This window comes from Ostrea edulis, chromosome 1 (genome assembly GCF_947568905.1).
Source record: "Ostrea edulis chromosome 1, xbOstEdul1.1, whole genome shotgun sequence".
NCBI lineage: Eukaryota > Metazoa > Mollusca > Bivalvia > Ostreida > Ostreidae > Ostrea > Ostrea edulis.
This window is the reverse complement of record NC_079164.1, coordinates 68,346,486-68,369,764: the sequence shown is the minus strand read 5'-3', so window position 1 is coordinate 68,369,764 and position 23,279 is coordinate 68,346,486. Positions and strand designations below refer to the sequence as shown.

Sequence of the window (23,279 nt, the reverse complement as noted above, 5' to 3'; positions counted from 1 at the left end):
CATGATAGGTTTTATTTTATACACCGTATATGCTGCAGAGGTGGTAGGTAGAGAAAAAAACATCTCTCTTTCTGGTTCAAAGTTAATGACCCAGGTCATGGATAAATGGTCATTTCATTAACGCTGTGAACACCATATTAAGAAACAGTTGAGGATCCAGTCTTACATTTTTTTTTATCAAGGTTGGAATTAGATCAATTATCATTTCTTCCTTTGCAAAAAGAAATTATCCATAACTTTTTAAAAGACACATTGATTAAGAGATAACAGAATCCAATGATTCACAATGCTGATCATAATATATTTTATAGTATTCCTTTCTCCTACCTAAAATCTAACTCCAAAAGAAAACATAAACACAGCTTGTAAAGTGGATAGCAGGATGTGCTTGGTGTTTAACTGTTTAATAATTGTGTACAGGATTGGAAAAAACAAAAACGTGTACATGCAAAAACAAAACATACTTCATTGTATACAAAAAAGATACCCATGTCCAGTCCTATTATAACATTAAATTGAAAACTTTTATCTAACCACCACTGTTACACAAAATTTCGTAACGAAACATTTCGAAAATTTACGTGTGAACACCTAGGCTTTGTTGAGCTCAGCGAGCGAGTTCGTGCAGAAACGAACAAAAAGTCCACCAAAACAGCGACACCCTTTGGAGAAAAGAATAACTAGGAGAAAACAATTTCATGCTAATGCGTTACACTTAAACGCGTGAAATTTTATTTATAGAAATGTAAATTTAAGCCTTTCAGGTATTTCAGAAATAATTCCCACTGATGGATATTAATTAGGAGATTCTACCTTACTTCATTGATTGTCTGAGATTTCTCAATCAAATACCTCAGACAGGGTGCGGCTTATATTCTCCAGAATAATCTATTTTTCTCATAAACAATACTAGATTGATAGCAGGCCTATACAAATTAAAGTGGATGTTATAATTACCGGATACAGTGGTTGCATTTAATTCCGCATTTGATGACGCCTTGCTTTTGTCTTGCTGTGAAGCTAAAATTCAAAAATTCAAAAATTTTCAATTTCTTGATATGTTTCGGATTCAACAGAACCTTTCCACCTTTTGTGATATTATGTCACTTACTTTTGCTATACTGCTCTGTGGACTTGCTACCGATGGTCTCTAAACCTTGCCCTGTAAAGAATTATTCATTACCATACACATGCCTGTTAGTTAAATTAGAATTTTATATCATGTTTCCTGTGTCTGATAAAAGATTTCCGTGAACCATTAACTAGGATTCCCTCAACATTTTCCATTTTTATAGTCGCTGGTGTATCTTTCAAAACGAAAAATTATTCTCTTTTTCAATGCAACAATTTTATTCTGACGAAAGAATAACTTTCACTCGAAATCAACATTATCTCTACCTTTACTTGTAATTATGAATAATGATCCAATTGAAATAGATTGACTACTCTGAAAACTAAGAATGAATAAGAATTGTCAACCATATGTGCTTTCAAACACAATATAATTGACAACTCTTTGATATATTTATCATTTTCCAAAAAACAATGTCAAAACATTGTAAACGAAAATCTGTAAACGTTCTACAGCTTTTCAAGCTGAATTCTTAGTCGATTTTACAAGATCGCCATTTACGAAAAAGACCCAGTGGTGTATCTTTCAAAACAAAAAATAATTCTATTTTTCAATGCAACAGTTTTATTCTGACGAAAGAATAACTTTCACTCGAAATCAACATTATCTCTACCTTTACTTGTAATTATGAATAATAATCCAATTGAAATAGATTGACTACTCTGAAAACTAAGAATGAATAAGAATTGCCAACCATATGTGCTTCCAAACACAATATAATCGATAACTCTTTGATTTATTTATCATTTTCCAAAAAACGCTGTCAAACATTGCAAACGAAAAACTGTAAACGTTCTACCGTTTTTCAAGCTGAATTCTTAGTCGAATTTACAAGATCGCCGTTTGCAAAAAAGACCCACTGGTTACACAAGTGAAGTGGCGGATTTAGAGGTTGAAAAAGTACACACGTGGCTCAATCTTCCCTTTGAAACTTTCTTGGATCCGCACCTGTTTGTAACAACTTGTCCAAGTATTAGAGCGTCTAGATATTGTTTACGTGCGCCCGGACAAATGTGATCATGATAGGCGACCAATGTTTCAGGTTTCAATCTCATACGCCCAAAATGCTGCAGCGATGGTAGCTAGAGAGAACTATATCTTTAGTTCTGGTTCAAAACTCAAAACCCCAAGCCATGCATAGATATTTATTTTAATAACGCTGTGGACACCATATTAAAACCACATTTTAGAATTCAGTTTCAAATTTCTAAAAGATATGCGAAGTAGAGCAATAATCGGGGTTTTTTTCTGTGTCAAATTAATATATGTATAATTTTTCAAAGACACGTTAATTAAAGGATAAAAACAGAATCCAATGATTTACAATGCCGATCATATTATATTTTCTATTCAAGATACAAAATAAAAACGGTTATTCAGAAATATTGACAATTGTTCAATGTACCTAACCAATTCATCTCTATCCACTGCAAAAAACATAACTAAGCAACTAAATAGATTATTAAAATCCCAACATCATTCCATTCCTTCATAGCAATGTACATTAGAACCTTCCGGGTATTTAAGGAACAATTTCCAATGATGGATATTAAGAAGGATATTCTAACTTACTTCACTGCTTGACTAAGATACTTAAGAAAGCTCGCAACTCATGTTCTCCAGAATAGCTTAACAAAAATTAAATAAAAAATGTTAGGTTGAAAACAGACCGATATCAATTAACATGGATGGTATAATTACCAGATGAAGTGGTTGAACTTAAATCCGTATTATATGACCCCTGGCGTTCGCCTGGCAGTGAAGCTAAAATGAGAAAAGTATCCAGATGGGTGATGACGTGGGTCCGGACAAATACAACCATGATAGGATAGCAAACGTTTTAGGTTTTAATCTTATACATCGTACATGCTGCAGAGGTGGTAGGTAGAGAGAAAAAGATCTCTATTTCTGCTTCAAAGCTAATGACTCAGGTCATGGATAAAAAGTCATTTCATTAACGCTCTGGACACGATATTAAGAAACAGTTTAGGATTCAGTCTCACATTTTACAGAGTTGGGAAGTAGAGCAATTATAATTTCTTTCTGTGCAAAAAGAAATTATGCAGAATTCTCTAAAAGACACCGTGACTGAAGGATAACAGAATCCAATGATTCACAATGGTGATCATATTATATTTTATATTTTTCCTTTATTACAGTATAAATTGAAGCCTTTCAGGTATTTCAGAAATAATTCCCACTGATGGATATTAACTAGGAGATTCTAACTTACTTCATTGCTTGTCTGAGATTTGTCAATCGAATACCTTATATTCTCCAGAATAATCTATTTTTCTCATAAACAATACTAGGTTGACACCAGGTCTATACAAATGAACGTATATGTTATAATTACCAGATACAGTGGTTGTACTTAATTCCGCATTAGATGACGCCTTGCTTTCGTCTTGTTGTGAAGCTAAAATGAAAAAAATTCAACGATTTTGAATTTCGTCATATGTTTGGGATTCAACAGAACCTTTCCACCTTTTGTGATATTATATCACTTACTTTTGCTATTCTGCTCTGTGGACTTGCTACCGATACTCTTTATAGCTTTCTCTGTAAAGAATTATTCATTACCATACACATGCCTGTTAGTTAAATTATAATTTTCGATCATGTTTCCTGTGTATGATAAAAGATTTCAGTGTACCGTAAATATGGATTTCCTCAACATTTTCAATTTTTATAGTCGCTGGTGTATCTTTCAAAACGAAAAATTATTCTATTTTTCAATGCAACAATTTTATTCTGAAGAAAGAATAACTTTCATTCAAAATCAACATTATCTCTACCTTTACTTGTAATTATGAATACTGATCCAATTGAAATAGATTGACTACTCTGAAAACTAAGAATAAATAAGAATTGTCAACCATATGTGCTTTCAAACACAATATGATTGACAACTCTTTGATATATTCATCATTTTCCAAACAAGAGGCCCAGGGGCTTTATAGGTCACCTGAGTATCATGTAACAACCTTCCAATGTTTGAATTAGGTTTGTGTTTAAATATAAGAATTTTACTTTTGGATGGAAGAAACATTGAATAGCTATGTGGTCAGCCCCGCCTTTGCACCAGAACCCCTGACCCAGGGGCCATAAATTTCAGTTTTGAAAGAAGCATCCTTGATCATCATTATCATACTATTAGTTTCTCTACTTAATACCCAGCAGCAGAGGAGAAGATTTTCAAAGAAATAAAATGCATTTTCACTATATGATCAATAGGGCCCCACCCTAATACCAGAACCCCTGACCCAGGGGCCATGAATTTCACAATTTTGAAAGAGGTATCCTTGCTCATCATAACCATGCTATTGGTTTGTCTACTTAATACCCAAGGACAGAGAAGAAGATTTTCAAAGAAATAATGCATTTTCACTATATGACTTATAGAGCCCCACCCTAGCACCAGAACCCCTGATCCAGGGGCCATGAATTTCACAATTTATAACAAGAGGTACTGTGAGCAATGCTCACTAAGAATACCCCCCGCTTACCCCAATCTCCTAAAGGGTATTGGTAATAGGTATAAACTACCTCTTTTCTGAGTGTTGCTACTTTGATGTCCAGTGCGCATGACCTTTGACCTTTTGACCTCAAAATCGATAGGGAACATCTTCATCCCATGGGTAGTCCATATGTATGATATGGTGACTGTAGGTGGAAAGGATAACGCTTTAGAGCCTGGAAACCATATTGCTACTTCAATGTCCAGTGCGCTTGACGTTTGACCTTTTGACCCCAAAATCGATAGGGAACATCTTCATCCCATGGGTCGCCCATATGTATGATATGGTGACTGTAGGTGGAAAGGATAACACTTTAGAGCCCGGAAACCATATTGCTACTTCGATGTCCAGTGTGCTTGACCTTTGACCTTTTGACCCCAAAACCGATAGGGAACATCTTCATTCCATGGGTAGTCCATATATATGATATGGTGACGGTAGGTGGAAAGGATAATGCTTTAGAGCCCGGAAACCATTGCGTCTACAGACGGACGGACGGACAGACGGACAACCCGATTCCAGTGTACCTCCCCCCCCACAACTTGTTGAGGGGGGGGGGTATAAAGAGGCATCCTTGCTCATCATTACCATGCTATTAGTTTGTCTATTTAATACCCAGAGAGAGAGAAGATTTTCAAAGAATTTCTACATTTTCACTATATGACCAATAGAGCCCCACCCTAACACAAGAACCCCTGCCCCAGGGGCCATGAATTTCACAATTTTGGTAGAGGGCTCAATGCTCATTATAATTATGCCCACAGTTTGGCTTCTTGATGTCCAGGAGTAAAGAAGAAGATTTTTTAAAATTACACTCATTTTGATGGTTTGCCTCACCCCTCAGGCCCCAGGGGGGCAGGGACCACGAATTTCACAATTTTTGTTCCCCTCCACCCACAGATGTTATATGCCAAAATTGGTTGAAATTGGTTCAGGGGTTTCAGAGAAGAAGCTGAAAATGTTCAAATGTTAACGGACGACGAACGACGACGGAAAAAAACAGCAATAGGTCACCTGAATGAATTCAGGTGACCTAAAAACGCTGTCAAAACATGGCAAACGAAAAACTGTAAACGTTCTACATATTTTCAAGCTGAATTCTTAATCGATTTTACAAGACCGCCATTTGCGAAAAAGACCCAGTGGTTATACAAGTGCAGTGGCGGATTTAGAGGTTGAAAAAGTACACACGTGGTTCAAATTTCCCTTTGAAACTTTTAATCTTGTGCATTGTACATGCTGCAGAGGTGGTATGTAGAAAGAAAAAAATCTCTATTTCTGGTTCAAAGCTAAGGACCCAGGTCATGGAGAAAAAGTCATTTTATTAACGTTCTGGACACCATATTAAGAAACATTTTAGGATTCAGTCTCACATTTTTACAGAGGTGGGAAGTAGAGGACTTATCATTTGTTCCTGTGCAAAAAGAAATTATACAGAATTCTCTAAAAGACACCTTAACTGAAGGATAACAGAATCCACTGATTCACAATGCTGATCATATTATGTTTTATCTCATTCCTTTATCGCAATATAAATTGAAGCCTTTCAGGTATTTCATAAATAATTCCCACTGATGGATTTTAACTAGGAGATTCTAACTTACTTCATTTCTTGTCTGAGATCTGTCAATCAAATACCTCAGACAGGGTGCGGCTTATATTCTCCAGAATAATCTATTTTTCTCATAAACAATACAAGGTTGATAACAGGCCTATACAAATTAAAGTAGATGTTATAATTACCGGATACAGTGGTTGCATTTAATTCCGCATTAGATGACGCCTTGCTTTCGTCTTGCTGTGAAGCTAAAATGAAAAAAAAATTGAATTTCTTGATATGTTTCAGATTCAACAGAACCTTTCCACCTTTTGTGATATTATGTCACTTACTTTTGCTATTCTGCTCTGTGGACTTGCTACCGATACTCTTTATAGCTTTCTCTGTAAAGAATTATTCATTACCATACACATGCCTGTTAGTTAAATTAGAATTTTATATCATGTTTCCTGTGTCTGATAAAAGATTTCCGTGTACCATTAACTAGGATTCCCTCAACATTTTCCATTTTTATAGTCGCTGGTGTATCTTTCAAAACGAAAAATAATTCTATTTTTCAATGAAACAATTTTATTCTGACGAAAGAATAACTTTCACTCGAAATCGACATTATCTCTACCTTTACTTGTAATTATGAATACTTATCCAATTGAAATAGATTGACTACTCTGAAAACTAAGAATGAATACGAATTGTCACCCATATGTGCTTTCAAACACAATATAATTGACAACTCTTTGATGTATTTATCATTTTCCAAAAAACGCTGTCAAAACATTGTAAACGAAAATCTGTAAACGTTCTACAGCTTTTCAAGCTGAATTCTTAGTCGATTTTACAAGATCACCATTTGCGAAAAAGACCCAGTGGTGTATTTTTCAAAACGAAAAATAATTCTATTTTTCAATGCAACAATTTTATTCTGACGAAAGAATAACTTTCACTCGAAATCAACATTATCTCTACCTTTACTTGTATTTATGAATAATGATCCAATTCAAATAGATTGACTACTCTGAAAACTAAGAAGGAATAAGAATTGCCAACCATATGTGCTTCCAAACACAATATAATCGATAACTCTTTGATTTATTTATCATTTTCCAAAAAAAGCTGCTAAACATTGCAAACGAAAAACTGTAAACGTTCTACCGTTTTTCAAGCTGAATTCTTAATCGATTTTACAAGATCACCATTTGCGAAAAAGACCCAGTGGTTATACAAGTGAAGTGGCGGATTTAGAGGTTGAAAAAGTAAACACGTGGCTCAATCTTCCCTTTGAAACTTTTCTGGATAAGCCCCTGTTTGTAACAACTTGTCCAAGTATTAGAGCGTCTAGATATTGCTTACGTGCATCCGGACAAATGTGATCATGATAGGAGACCAATGTTTCAGGTTTCAATCTCATACACCCTGAATGCTGCTGAGGTGGTAGTTAGAGAGAACTAGATCTTTATTTCTGGTTCAAAACTCAAAACCCAAGCCATGCATAGATATTCATTTTAATAACGCTGTGGACACCATATTAAGAATACATTTTAGAATTCAGTTTCAAATTTCTAAAAGATATGCGAAGTAGAGCAATAATCGGGGTTTTTTTCTGTGTCAAATTAATATATGTATAATTTTTCAAAGACATGTTGATTAAAGGATAAACACAGAATTCAATTATTTACAATGCTGATCATATTATATTTTTTATTCAAGATACAAAAAAAAAACCGGTTATTCAGAAATATTGACAACTTTTCAATGTACCTAACCAATTCATCTCTATCCACTGGAAAAAAACTTAATTAAGCAACAAAACTTTATTAAAATCCCAACATCATTCCATTCCTTCATAGTAATGTACATTAGAACCTTCCGGGTATTTAAGGAACAATTTCCAATGATGGATATTAAGAAGGATATTCTAACTTACTTCAATGCTTGACTAAAATACTTAAGAAAGCTCGCAACTCATGTTCTCCAGAATAGCTTAGAAAATTTAAATAGAAAATGTTAGGTTGAAAACAGACCTATATAAATTAACATGGATGTTATAATTACCAGATGAAATGGTTGCACTTAAATCCGTATTATATGACCCCTGGCGTTCGCCTGGCAGTGAAGCTAAAATGAAAAAAGTGTTCAGATGGGTGATGACGTGGGTCCGGACAAATACAACCATGATAGGATAGCAAACGTTTTAGGTTTTAATCTTATACATCGTACATGCTGCAGAGGTGGTAGGTAGAGAGAAAAAGATCTCTATTTCTGCTTCAAAGCTAATGACTCAGGTCATGGATAAAAAGTCATTTCATTAACATTTGGGACACGATATTAAGAAAGAGTTTAGGGTTCAGTCTCACATTTTTACAGAGGTGGGAAGTAGAGCAATTATAATTTCTTTCTGTGCAAAAAGAAATTATACCGAATTCTCTAAAAGACACCTTAACTGAAGGATAACAGAATCCAATCATTCACAATGCTGATCATATTATATTTTTCCTTTATTACAGTGTAAATTCAAGCCTTTCAGTTATTTCAGAAATAATTCTCACTGATCGATATTAACTAGGAGATTCTAACTTACTTCATTGCTTGTCTGAGATTTGTCAATCAAATACCTCAGACAGGGTGCGGCTTATATTCTCCAGAATAATCTATTTTTCTCATAAACAATAATAGGTTGTTAACAGGCCTATACAAATTAAAGTAGATGTTATAATTACCAGAAACAGTGGTTGTACTTAATTCCGCATTAGATGACGCCTTGCTTTCGTCTTGCTGTGAAGCTAAAATGAAAAAATTCAAAGATTTTGAATTTCTTCATATGTTTCGGATTCAACAGAGCCTTTACACCTTTTGTGATATTATGTCACTTACTTTTGCTATTCTGCTCTGTGGACTTGCTACCGATAGTCTCTAAACCTTGCCCTGTAAAGAATTATTCATTACCATACATATGCCTGTTAATTAAAATAGAATTTTCGATCATGTTTCCTGTGTATGATAAAAGATTTCAGTGTACCGTTAACTTGCATTCCCTCAAAATTTTTTATGTTTAGTGTTGCTGATGTATTTTTCAAAACGAAAAATAATTTCATTTTTCAATGCAACAATTTTATTCTGAAGAAAGAATAACTTCCACTCGAAATCAACATTATCTCTACCTTTACTTGTAATTATGAATACTGATCCAATTGAAATAGATTGACTACTCTGAAAACTAAGAAGGAATAAGAATTGCCAACCATATGTGCTCTCAAACACAATATAAATGACAACTCTTTGATTTTTTTTATCATTTTCCAAAAAAAGTTACTAAACATTGCAAACGAAAAACTGTAAACGTTCTACAGCTTTTCAAGCTGAATTCTTAATCGATTTTACAAGATCACCATTTGTGAAACAGATCCAGTGGTTATACAAGTTCAGTGGCGGATTTAGAGGTTGAAAAAGTATACACGTGGCTCAAATGTCCCTTTGAAACTTTTCTGGATCCGCCCCTGTTTGTAACAACTTGTCCAAGTATTAGAACGTCTAGATATTCTTTACGTGCGTCAGGACAAATGTGATCATGATAGGAGACCAAACGTTTCAGGTTTCAATCCCATACGCCCGGAATGCTGCAGAGATGGTAGTTAGAGAGAACTAGATTTTTATTTCTCGTCCAAAACTCAAAGCCCCCAGGCCATGCATAGATATTTATTTTAATAACTCTGTGGACACCATATTAAGACTACATTTTAGAATTCAGTTTCAAATTTCTAACGGACAGCTGCTCCATCGTCAACTTCCCACATTTATGTAGCAATATTCCATTATCACCTGCATATGGTGTTTATATATCTCAACAGATTCGATATGCAAGAGCTTGTTCTGGGTATAGTCAGTTTTTAAATCGAGGTAAGTTACTGACAAATAAGTTGATGGTACAGGGATTTCAACAGTCTCGATTGAAGTCAGCATTTCGCAAATTCTATGGTCGTTATAACGATCTAGTTCGTCAATACAACCTCGCATTGGGTCAAATGCTGTCTGACGTGTTTCATACCAATTGTTAAGCCGTTCTTGGCACACTGATTTTGACTGCGAATAATTCCGTTTACCTGATCAGGATATGGGGCTCACGGCGGGTGTGACCGGTCAACAGGGGATGCTTACTCCTCCTAGGTACCTGATCCCACCTCTGGTGTGTCCAGGGGTCCGAGTTTGCCCAACTATCTATTTTGTATTGCTTGTAGGAGTTATGAGATTGATCACTGTTCGTTATCTTCACCTTGCATATGCGAAGTAGAACAATAATCGGGGTTTTTTTCTGTGTCAAATTAATATATGTATAATTTTCCAAAGACACATTCATTAAAGGATAAAAACAAAATCCAATGATTTACAATGCTGATCATATTATATTTTCTATTCAAGATACAAAATAAGAACGGTTATTCAGAAATATTGACAACTGTTCAATATACCTAAGCAATTCATCTCTATCCACTGCAAAAAACATAACTAAGCAACTAAAAAGAATATTAAAATCCCAACATCATTTCATTCCTTCATAGCAATGTACATTAGAACCTTCCAGGTATTTTACAAACAATTTCCAATGATGGATATTAAGAAGGATAGTCTAGCTTATTTCAATGCTTGTCTAAGATACTTAAGAAAGCTTGCAGTTCATATTCTCCAGAATAGCTTGAATTTTTTAATAGAAAATGTTAGGTTGAAAACAGACCTATATCAATTAACATGGATGTTATAATTACCAGATGAAATGGTTGTACTTAATTCTGCATTAGATGATCGCTCGCTTTCGCCTGGCAGTGAAGCTAAAATTAAAAAAAAGTGTCGAGATGTGTGATATTGTGCGTCCGGACAAATACGACCATGATAGGATAGCAAATGTTTTACGTTTTAATCTTATACATCGTACATGCTGCAGAGGTGGTAGGTAGAGAGAAAAAGATCTCTATTTCTGCTTCAAAGCTAATGACTCAGGTCATGGATAAAAAGTCATTTCCTTAACGCTCTGGCCATCATATTAAGAAAGAGTTTAGGATTTAGTCTCACATTTTCACACAGGTGGGTAGTAGAGCAATTATAATTTCTTTCTGTGCAAATAGAAAGTATGCAGACTTCTCTAAAAGACACCTTAATTGAAGGATAACAGAATCCATTGATTCACAATGGTGATCATATTATGTTTTATATTATTCCTTTATAGCAATGTAAATTGAAGCCTTTCAGGTATTTCAGAAATAATTCCCACTGATGGATTTTAACTAGGATATTCTAACTTACTTCATTGCTTGTCTGAGATTTGTCAATCAAATACCTCGGAGAGGGTGCGGCTTATATTCTCCAGAATAATCTATTTTTCTCATAAACAATACTAGATTGATAACAGGCCTATACAAATTAACATAGATGTTACAATTACCAGAAACAGTGGGTGTACTTAATTCCGCATTAGATGACGTCTTGCTTTCGTCTTGATGTGAAGCTAAAATGAAAAAATTCAAAGATTTTGAATTTCTTCATATGTTTCGGATTCAACAGAACCTTTCCACCTTTTGTGATATTATGTCACTTACTTTTGCTATTCTGCTCTGTGGACTTGATACCGATAGTCTCTAAACCTTGCCCTGTAAAGAATTATTCATTACCATACACATGCCTGTTAGTTACAATAGAATTTTCGATCATGTTTCCTGTGTATGATAAAAGATTTCAGTGTACCGTTAACTTGGATTCCCTCAACATTTTCCATGTTTAGAGTTGCTGGTGTATCTTTCAAAACGAAAAATAATTTTATTTTTCAATGCAACAATTTTATTCTGAAGACAGAATAACTTTCACTCGAAATCAACATTATCTCTACCTTTACTTGTAATTATGAATAGTGATCCAATTGAAATAGATTGACTACTCTGAAAACTAAGAAGGAATAAGAATTGCCAACCATCTGTGCTTTCAAACACAATATAATTAACAACTCTTTGATATATTTAACATTTTCAAAAAAAAAAAAAAACGCTGTCAAAACATTGCAAACGAAAAACTGTAAACGTTCTACCGTTTTCAAGCTGAATTCTTAGTCGATTTTACAAGATCGCCATTTGCTAAAAAGATCCAGTGGTTATACAAGTGCAGTGGCGGATTTAGAGGTTGAAAAAGTACACACGTCGCTCAAATGTCCCTTTGAAACTTTTCTGGATCCGCCCCTGTTTGTAACAACTTGTCCAAGTATATATTAGAGCGTTTAGATATTGTTTACGTGCGTCCGGACAAATGTGATCACGATAGGAGACCAAATGTTTCAGGTTTCAATCTCATACGCCCTGAATGCTGCAGAGGTGGTAGTTAGAGAGAACTAGATCTTTATTTCTCATCTAAAACTCAAAGCCCCAGGCCATGCATATATATTTATTTTAATAACTCTGTGGACACCATATTAAGACTATATTTTAGAATTCAGTTTCCTAACAGATATGCGAAGTAGAGCAATAATCGTTTTATTATGTGTCAAATCAATATATGTATAATTTTCCAAAGACACATTCATTAAAAGATAAAAACAAAATCCAATGATTTACAATGCTGATCATATTATAGTTTCTATTCAAGATACAAAATAAAAACGGTTATTCAGAAATATTGACAGCTGTTTGAAGTACCTAACCAATTCATCGTTATCCACTGCAAAAAAACATAACTAAGCAACTAAAAAGAATATTAAAATCGAAACATCATTCCATTCCTTCATAGCAATGTACATTAGAACCTTCCAGGTATTTTACAAACAATTTCCAATGATGGATATTAAGAATGATATTCTAGCTTATTTCAATGCTTGTCTAAGATACTTAAGAAAGCTTGCAGCTCATATTCTCCTGAATAGCTTGATTTTTTTAATAGAAAATGTTAGGTTGAAAACAGACCTATATCAATTAACATGGATATTATAAATACCAGATGAAGTGGTTGCACTTAATTCCGCATTAGATGACCGCTCGCGTTTGCCTGGCAGTGAAGCTAATATATATTTAAAAAAAAGTCTTCAGATTTGTGATATCGTGCGTCCGGACAAATACGACCATGATAGGATAGCAAATGTTTTACGTTTTAATCTTATACACCGTCCATGCTGCAGAGGTGGTAGGTAGAGAGAAAAAGATCTCTATTTCTGCTTCAAAGCTAATGACTCAGGTCATGGATAAAAAGTCATTTCATTAACGCTCTGGATACCATATTAAGAAACAGTTTAGGATTCAGTGTCACATTTTTACAGAGGTGGGAAGTAGAGCAATTATAATTTCCTTCTGTGCAAAAAGAAATTACGCAGAATTCTCTAAAAGACACCTTGATTGAAGGATAAGAAAATCCATTGATTCACAATGGTGATCATATTATGTTTTATTTTATTCCTTTATAGCAATGTAAATTGAAGCCTTTCAGGTATTTCAGAAATAATTCCCACTGATGGATTTTAACTAGGAGATTCTAACTTACTTCATTGCTTGTCTGAGATTTGTTAATCAAATACCTCAGACAGGGTGCGGCTTATATTTTCCAGAATAATCTATTTTTCTCATAAACAATACTAGATTGATAGCAGGCCTATACAAATTAAAGTAGATGTTACAATTACCAGAAACAGTGGTTGTACTTAATTCCGCATTAGATGACGCTTTGCTTTCGTCTTCCTGTGAAGCTAAAATGAAAAAAATCAAAGATTTTGAATTTCTTCATATGTTTCCGATTCAACAGAACCTTTCCACCTTTTGTGATATTATGTCACTTACTTTTGCTATTCTGCTCTGTGGACTTGATACCGATAGTCTCTAAACCTTGCCCTGTAAAAAATTATATTTTATTACCATACACCTGCCTGTTAGTTACAATAGAATTTTCAATCATGTTTCCTGTGTCTGATAAAAGATTTCAGTGTACCGTTAACTTGGATTCCCTCAACATTTTCCATGTTTAGAGTCGCTTGTGTATCTTTCAAAACGAAAAATAATTTCATTTTTCAATGCAACAATTTTATTCTGAAGAAAGAATAACTTTCACTCGAAATCAACATTATCTCTACCTTTACTTGTAATTATGAATTCTGATCCAATTGAAATAGATTGACTACTCTGAAAACTAAGAAGGAATAAGAATTGCCAACCATCTGTGCTTTCAAACACAATATCATTGACAACTCTTTGATATATTTATCATTTTCCAAAAATCGCTGTCAAAACATTGCAAACGACAAACTGTATAAACGTTTTACAGCTTTTCAACCTGAATTCTTAATCGATATTACAAGATCGCCATTTCCGAAAAAGACCCAGTCGTTATACAAGTGCAGTGGCGGATTTAGAGGTTGAAAAAGTACACACGTCGCTCAAATGTCCCTTTGAAACTTTTCTGGATCCGCCCCTGTTTGTAACCATTTGTTCAAGTATTAGAGCGTCTGGATATTCTTTACATGCGTCCGGACAAATGTGATCATGATAGGAGACCAAACGTTTCAGGTTTCAATCTCATACGCCCTGAATGCTGCAGAGGTGGTAGTTAGAGAGAACTAGATCTTTATTTCTCGTCCAAAACTCAAAGCCCCAGGCCATGCATATATATTTATTTTAATAACTCTGTGGACACCATATTAAGACTATATTTTAGAATTCAGTTTCAAATTTCTAACAGATATGCGAAGTAGAGCAATAATTAGTTTTTTTCTGTGTCAAATTAATATATGTATAATTTTCCAAAGACACATTCATTAAAGTATAAAAACAAACTTCAATGATTTACAGTGCTGATCATATTATATTTTCTATTCAAGATACAAAATAAAGACGGTTATTCAGAAATATTGACAACTCTTCGATGTACCTATCCACTTTATCACTATCCACTGCAAAAAAAACATACTAAGCAACTAAAAAGAATATTAAAATCCCAACATCATTCCATTCCTTCATAGCAATGTACATTAGAACCTTCCAGGTATTTTACAAACAATTTCCAATGATGGATATTAAGAAGGATATTCTAAGTTATTTCAATGCTTGTCTAAGATACTTAAGAAAACTGGCAGTTCATATTCTCCAGAATAACTTGAATTTTTTAATAGAAAATGTTAGGTTGAAAACAGACCTATATAAATTAACATGGATATTATAATTACCAGATGAAGTGGTTGCATTTAATACCGCATTAGATGACCGCTCGCGTTCGCCTGGCAGTGAAGCTAAAATGAAAAAAAAGTGTCTAGATGTGTGATATCGTGTGTCCGGACAAATACGACCATGATAGGATAGCAAACGTTTTAGGTTTTAATCTTATACACCATACATGCTGCAGAGGTGGTAGGTAGAGAGAAAAAGATCTCTATTTCTGCTTCAAAGCTAATGACTCAGGTCATGGATAAAAAGTCATTTCATTAACGCTCTGGACACCATATTAAGAAACAGTTTAGGATTCAGTGTCACATTTTTACAGAGGTGGGAAGTAGAGCAATTATAATTTCTTTCTGTGCAAAAACAAATTATGCAGAATTCTCTAAAAGACACCTTGATTGAAGGATAACAGAATCCATTGATTCACAATGGTGATCATATTATGTTTTATATCATTCCTTTATAGCAATGTAAATTGAAGCCTTTCAGGTATTTCAGAAATAATTCCCACTGATGGATTTTAACTAGGAGATTCTAACTTACTTCATTGCTTGTCTGAGATTTGTCAATCAAATACCTCAGACAGGGTGTGGCTTATATTCTACAGAATAATCTATTTTTCTCATAAACAATACTAGATTGATAACAGGCCTATACAAATTCAAGTAGATGTTATAATTACCAGATACAGTGGTTGCACTTAATTCCGCATTAGGTGATACCTTGCTTTCGTCTTGCTGTGAAGCTAAAATGAAAAAATTCAAAAATTTGGAATTTCTTGATATGTTTCGGATTCAACAGAACCTTTCCACCTTTTGTGATACTATGTCACTTAGTTTTGCTATTCTGCTCTGTGGACGTGCTACCGATACTCTTTGTAGCTTTCTCTGTAAAGAATTATTCATTACCATACAGATGCCTGTTAGTTAAAATAGAATTTTCGATCATGTTTCCTGTGTCTGATAATAGATTTCAGTGTATCATTAACTTGGATTCCCTCAACATTTTCCATTTTTAGAGTCGCTGGTATATCTTGGAAATTGAAAAATAATATCATTTTCCAATGCAACAATTTTATTCTGAAGAAAGAATAACTTTCACTCGAAATCAACATTATCTCTACCTTTACTTGTAATTATGAACAATGATCCATTTGAAATAGACCGACTACTCTTAAAATCTCAGAATGAATGCGAATTCCCAGTATCTTTGCTTTCAAACACAATATAATTGACAAGTCTTGAATTCTTTGATCTATTTATCATTTTCCAAAATACGCTGTCAAAGAAAAACTGTAAACGTTGTACATCTTTTCAAGCTGAATTCTTGATCGATTTTACAAGATCGCCATTTGCGAAAAAGACCGAGTAGTTATACAAGTACAATGGCGAATTTTGAGGTTGAAAACGTACATACTTGGGTCCAATTTCAATTTGAACATTTTCTGGATCCGCCCCTGTTTGTAACAACTTGTCTAAGTATTTTGAGCGTCTAAAAATTGTTTGCGTGCGTCTGGACAAATATGATCATGATAGGAGACCAAATGTTTTCGATTTCAATCTCGTACGCCCTGAATGCCGCAGAGGTGGTAGATAGAGAAAACTAGATATATGCAAGGTGAAGATAACGAACAGTGATCAATCTCAGAACTCCCACAAGCAATACAAAATAGATAGTTGGGCAAACACGGATCCCTGGACACACCAGAGGTGGGATCAGGTGCCTAGGAGGAGTAAGCACCCCCTGTTGACCGGTCACACCCGCCGTGAGCCCCATATCCTGATCAGGTAAACGGAATTATCCGCAGTCAAATCAGTGTGCCAAGAACGGCTTAACAATTGGTATGAAACACGTCAGACAGCATTTGACCCAATTCGAGGTTGTATTGACGAACTAGATCGTTATAACGACCATAGAATTTGCGAAATGCTGACTTCAATCGAGACTGTTGAAATCCCTGTACCATCAACTTGTCTGTCAGTAGCTTACCTCGATTTAAAAACTGACTATACCCAGAACAAGCTCTTGCATATCAAATCAGTTGAGATATATAAACACCATATGCAGGTGATAATGGAATATTGCTACATAAATGTGGGAAGTTGACGATGGAGAAGCTGAAATCATCCCGTTTGTCATACAATTGAGTTGTCAGTTTGCCGTTAATGTCTACTTTCAATAAAATATCTACGTATGAAGCACAAGTGGATGACTCTGTGGTGTCCTTTATTTCGAGCTCATGGGGATATATCAAATCGACATATGAATGAAAGCTATCATTGTTAATAGACAAAACGTCATCGATATATCTAAAAGTCGAACTGAAGGTCACAGCGAGAGATTTTTTCTTCTCATGTAGAAGTTTTTGAATAAATTCTGCTTCATATGAATATAAAAACAGGTCAGCTAACAAAGGAGCACAATTCGTGCCCATGGGAATTCCAACAGACTGTTGGAAGACCTGATCACCAAAGACCACGAGGATATTGTCAATGAGGAACTCTAGCATATTTTTTAGTTCAACTTCAGAGTACTTGTGCGTGGAATCAGAGTGGTGTTTAACAAATTAAGTTTTTGAATGACTGATCACTAGATATGAATATTTCCGTTTTCCGTTTTTGTTGAAGAAGCAACTGTCTACGATGTCAAAAAGTCTAGTCTTTAATTTATCGTGAGGAATGGTCGTGTATAGTGTTGAAAAGTCATAGGTTCAATGCTATTGATTTGGGGAAAATTCTGTGATTTCAAGTTTACTAAAAGTTCTTTAGAATTTTTTAGAATTAACATTTGATTAACACCACTTCTGGCATATGTAGTCTCACAGTAAGTTTGAAGTTTCTCCTTCACAGCTGTTAACATTTTCGTGAGGAGCAAATATAGGGGCTTGGTAGAGCACTTACTGGATCCAGCAATGTATCTTTGTTTGTAAGGGTTTTTATGTAGTTTAGGAATCCAGTATAGGTACGGTAACTCATATTCATTCGACCCATTGACTGGAATATTAAATGTGTCTAAAACTGAAGCATGGTTTATATGTTTCTGGTTCAAAACTCAAAGACCCACGCCATACATAAAACATTATTTTATTAACACTGTGGACACCATATCAAGAATACATTTTATAATTCAGTCTCAAATTTGTTACAAATATGATACCTAGAGTAATTATCATTTGCTTCTCTGTCAAAAATACATAGATATAATTTTTCAAAGACACTTTTATTGAAGGATAAGAGAATCCAATGATTCATAATGCTGATCATATCTTATGTTCAGGAAACAAAATCAGAACAGTTATTCAGAAATATAAACAACTGTTCAATGTACCAAATCAATTCCTCCCTATCCACTGCAAAAGAACTTCACTACGAAACTAAAAAAACAGTGCTAAATGATTAAGCAACTAGAAATAACATCAAGACCTGCAGAGGTGATAAGTAGAGAAAACAAGATCTCTATTTTAGGTTCCAAACTCAAAGACCCATGCCAAATAGAAATTCATTTCATCAAAGCTGTGGACACTATGTAAAACTTATACGGTACCAATTTTGATGCACCAGATGCGCATTTCGACAAATAATGTCTCTTCAGTGATGCTCAACCGAAATGTTTGAAATCCGAAATAACTATGAAGTTTTAGAGCTAAATATAGCCAAAAACAGCGTGCCAAAAAAAGTGGAGCCAAATTCGTCCAAGGATAAGAGCTATGCATGAGGGAGATATTAAGAATATATTTTAGGATTTAGTCTCAATTTTGTTACAGATGGGAAGTATATATATATATATATATATATATATATATATATATATATATATATATATAACCCAACAACACCCTATTTTCTTAATGTGTCGGATCGAAGAAGATACAAGGCCAGTAAAGAAATTTATAAAAGCACTGATAATAAAGGGGGAAATGTATTGACCTTGAAGACTAGTATATCATTATTAATATATCATCTTTAGACCTCTAAATTATTATGTAAAACTTATACGGTACCAATTTTGATGCACCAGATGCGCATTTCGACAAATAATGTCTCTTCAGTGATGCTCAACCGAAATGTTTGAAATCCGAAATAACTATGAAGTTTTAGAGCTAAATATAGCCAAAAAAGTGGAGCCAAATCGTCCAAGGATAAGAGCTATGCATGAGGGAGATAATCCTTAAATTTGAAATGAATTTCTAAATTTTGTAACAGCAATTAAATATACATCCGTATTTTCAAGCTAGTAACGAAGTACTTAGCTACTGGGCTGTAGAGACCCTCGGGGACTAACAGTCCACCAGCAGAGGCCTCGACCCAGGGGTCATAAAGTAAAACTTATACGGTACCAATTTTGATGCACCAGATGCACATTTCGACAAATAATGTCTCTTCAGTGATGCTCAACCGAAATGTTTGAAATCCGAAATAACTATGAAGTTTTAGAGCTAAATATAGCCAAAAAAGATCATTCTAAATAAACATAAGTTCAAATTCGTATACCTCTTTGTGTTGCGATATTAATATTTCTAGATTGCGCCTTTAATTTGTTTGACCTTGAAAACTATGTTACCTTGAAAAATAATAACAGTATCTTTTCCTTAGACTTCTCTCCCGCTCGCCTCTTGCATTGTTGATTTTAATGCGAGATTTATGTGTCTATTAATTGACTTTGTTGATTTTGCTGTTTAATCGTGTTCTTGTGGCAATCATATTATTTTTCGTTGTCGACACTGTTTACCATATCCGAATCAACAAAATTACGGACTACCAAATATTGTTTTGAACTTAGGGAGCAGGGGACAGTTTCGCACTAGAGGCCCGGTCAACTTTTTCAAAAAATGGAAATACCCCATATTTGAAGTGATATTACATGTGTAAAAATGTATACAATAATTTTAGGATGCATGTCAAATGTAGCTGAGTGCTTAATAAAAAGGTTGATATACAACATGTAGGTGTCACTATGATTCCTAGCATATAGATGGGTGCAAATACGACACTAAGACACGTGGTCAGTTACTGAAGAAATTCCGGTGAAAACATGCAGGGTCCAGCAAAAGGTCTGTAGCTGTGAGGGAAGGTGGATGGCCCCATATGAGAGGTAGATTTTTGAGAAGGGCAGATTGGGTTCTTGATTGTGCATAGTGTCTAAATCCCCATGCTTGGTACTGTAATGGTGTGGGGCTGGTGCGGACTAGCCCAAATGAGAGAAAATCAAAGCAAAAAAAGGGGCACCTGCTCAGAGCATGTTTTGTGCACCAGCACCAGTATTTATAGATTACATGTAATTTAGGGTCATAATTCATTAACTACACTAATATGAAATACAAGTATTGACGTAAAATGGAAATATGATTTTTCATTAGTCTGTCATAATCTGACTTTGGTGTATACCCCCTATCCACATGTTTCAAAACCAAAGAAACTGTCCCCTGCCACCTTTAAGAGAATGGCATTTTTTGAAACCCATGGAATTCAGTCAATTTCATTAATATTATCAAGATAAATGTATTAGATATGTAATACAACCCTTTATTTCAATATATGTATCACATTAGTGTCACAATGGTAGACAACAGAGTCAAGGGGGGTAAGCTATGCTTTAGTACTATGGAAAACCAGAATCTGGTCAAGTATCATAGTGACATGTAAGTACATGTAAATCAGCTTAGTGGTTAAAATCATGTTATTTGGGGTACTTCATATACTGTGTATTCTTTTTACATAGATTACATGTAGTTTTACATGTTCTACATGTAATTAACAAAATGTACTCATTTACAGCTCTCAGGTACAGTAGATCACATTTCGTCTCAGCACCATGATACATATTGATGAAAAAATACTTGTGCAACACGCAGATAGAGAAATAAGTCATTTTAGAGACATTTTGTTCACAAAAAACACAGTTAACACCATTTTCTCATTTATGGGTGGTACTTGTAAACAAGCCACCTCCCCTTTGACATTTGTCTGAATTGCATGAATCTTTTCTTTTCACTATTAGGATGGCCTAGAATAGAATGTGAGAAAAGAACAGGTATTCAAAGTCTTGTTGTGGAGTTGTTTACTTAATGAAAGCATGTTTCAGGTCTATACATATACAGTATGTAAAGAAGTAGACAGTGAAGTGGGAAAATTTCTTGATTTTAAGAGCGGTTATGTCCCTTCATCTCTCTCTAATCCATCATTTTCTACACAGGTTCTCATGGTTACATGTTCAGCATATAGCACCACATATAAGGTCACTTTTACCATAGATACAATTTACTTGTAATGTTATTTGTTAGGCACAGGGATCTTACTCGAACACTCTCATCACTCTAAAATGACAACATCATGTAAAAATTATACGGTACCAATTTTGATGTACCAGATGCGCATTTCGACAAATAATGTCTCTTCAGTGATGCTCAATCGAAATGTTTGAAATCCGAAAACATCATACACAGAAATGTAGGGTTTTTTAATAATTTTATTGCGTACACATTTAGGGCAGTCGACATGATCTATTGGTGTAGTTTCACTCCGAATAAGTCAGATTTGTCAAAAATGGGAGTTGACGTCAATGAAATGAGATGTCAGAATTCTTAAAAGTAGCAGGGGACAGTTTCGCACTAGAGGCCCGGTCAACTTTTTCAAAAAATGGAATACCCCATATTTGAAGTGATATTACATGTGTAAAAATGTATACAATAATTTTAGGATGCATGTCAAATGTAGCTGAGTGCTTAATAAAAAGGTTGATATACAACATGTAGGTGTCACTATGATTCCTAGCATATAGATGGGTGCAAATACGACACTAAGACACGTGGTCAGTTACTGAAGAAATTCCGGTGAAAACATGCAGGGTCCAGCAAAAGGTCTGTAGCTGTGAGGGAAGGTGGATGGCCCCATATGAGAGTTAGAATTTTGAGAAGGGCAGATAGGGTTCTTGATTGTGTACAGTGTCTAAATCCCCACGCTTGGTACTGTGATGGTGTGGGGGTGGTGTGGATTAGCCCAAATTAGAGAAAAGCAAAGCAAAAAAGGGGCACCTGCTCAGAGCATGTTTTGTGCACCAGAACCAGTATTTATAGATTGCATGTAATTTATGGTCATAATTTATTAATTTATTAACTACACCAATATGAAATACAAGTATTGACATAAAAGGGAAATATGAATTTTCATTAGTCTGTCATAACCTGACTTTGATGTATACCTCCTACCCACATATTTCAGAACCAAAGAAGCTGTCCCCTGCTACCTTAATCACTCCAAATCATTATCTTCCCACCAATTTATTTCACAATCACATTGTTTTGAAAGTTTTCCCTCTAAAGTCATTTGGCCCAAAATATCGACGATTTCACTTGGAGCTCAAACTCTGGTATTCAAATAAGGAATAGATTTGCAAACCTAATATCCACAAATTCAAGTGGTTTTCCTTTCAGAAAATATACAGCGCATGCGTCGAGCAAATTGATATTCAAGCATGTTTTTCATCTTAAAATAATACACAATATATATCATTTTCATTTTTCTCGAAAAATACGTACATCTTTTCCTGTGCAATAATCTGTATGACGTGACAGTTTTCAGGCTAATTTTGAAAAAAAAGGCGGGAAATGTCTTATTCATGATGTCATGATGTTATTCAATTAGGAATATCATTCTGATTTTTTTGCCATAGTATACCTGGCATATATTTTACTTTCTTAAAACGTTGATTAAGGTTAATTCCAGAAACATTTTATAGAGAGAATTTTTTTTTTGGCCTTTTTATGTATACAATCGTACCTAGATTTCTATAAGCTTGAAAAATAATTCTATTTTTATCATGACCCGACCATGGTACAAACTCTCTACACCATCGTCAATAAACACGCTTACAACGAAATCATTTTTCTCATTCATTCAGTACAA

At 34.5% G+C, this 23,279-nt stretch overlaps 1 protein-coding gene across 5 annotated transcripts in view; it reads right to left on the bottom strand.

Annotated features, from left to right (window-relative positions):
* LOC125645494 (serine-rich adhesin for platelets-like) overlaps window positions 1–23,279 on the bottom strand; it is a 275,270-nt gene that overhangs the window by 220,922 nt on the left and 31,069 nt on the right. For all 5 annotated transcript variants that reach the window (XM_056158057.1, XM_056158061.1, XM_056158065.1 and 2 more), the window contains exons 9-27: window positions 16,061–16,123; window positions 15,387–15,449; window positions 14,156–14,206; window positions 14,008–14,058; window positions 13,854–13,916; window positions 13,175–13,237; window positions 11,797–11,847; window positions 11,643–11,705; window positions 10,969–11,031; window positions 9,083–9,133; window positions 8,929–8,991; window positions 8,264–8,326; window positions 6,544–6,594; window positions 6,397–6,459; window positions 3,644–3,694; window positions 3,489–3,551; window positions 2,834–2,896; window positions 1,112–1,162; window positions 958–1,020 (exon numbers count right to left, since the gene is read on the bottom strand). In XM_056158057.1, coding sequence (XP_056014032.1) covers window positions 958–1,020; window positions 1,112–1,162; window positions 2,834–2,896; window positions 3,489–3,551; window positions 3,644–3,694; window positions 6,397–6,459; window positions 6,544–6,594; window positions 8,264–8,326; window positions 8,929–8,991; window positions 9,083–9,133; window positions 10,969–11,031; window positions 11,643–11,705; window positions 11,797–11,847; window positions 13,175–13,237; window positions 13,854–13,916; window positions 14,008–14,058; window positions 14,156–14,206; window positions 15,387–15,449; window positions 16,061–16,123 — 1,113 coding nt within the window. The remainder of the gene's footprint in view (window positions 1–957; window positions 1,021–1,111; window positions 1,163–2,833; window positions 2,897–3,488; window positions 3,552–3,643; window positions 3,695–6,396; window positions 6,460–6,543; window positions 6,595–8,263; window positions 8,327–8,928; window positions 8,992–9,082; window positions 9,134–10,968; window positions 11,032–11,642; window positions 11,706–11,796; window positions 11,848–13,174; window positions 13,238–13,853; window positions 13,917–14,007; window positions 14,059–14,155; window positions 14,207–15,386; window positions 15,450–16,060; window positions 16,124–23,279) is intronic.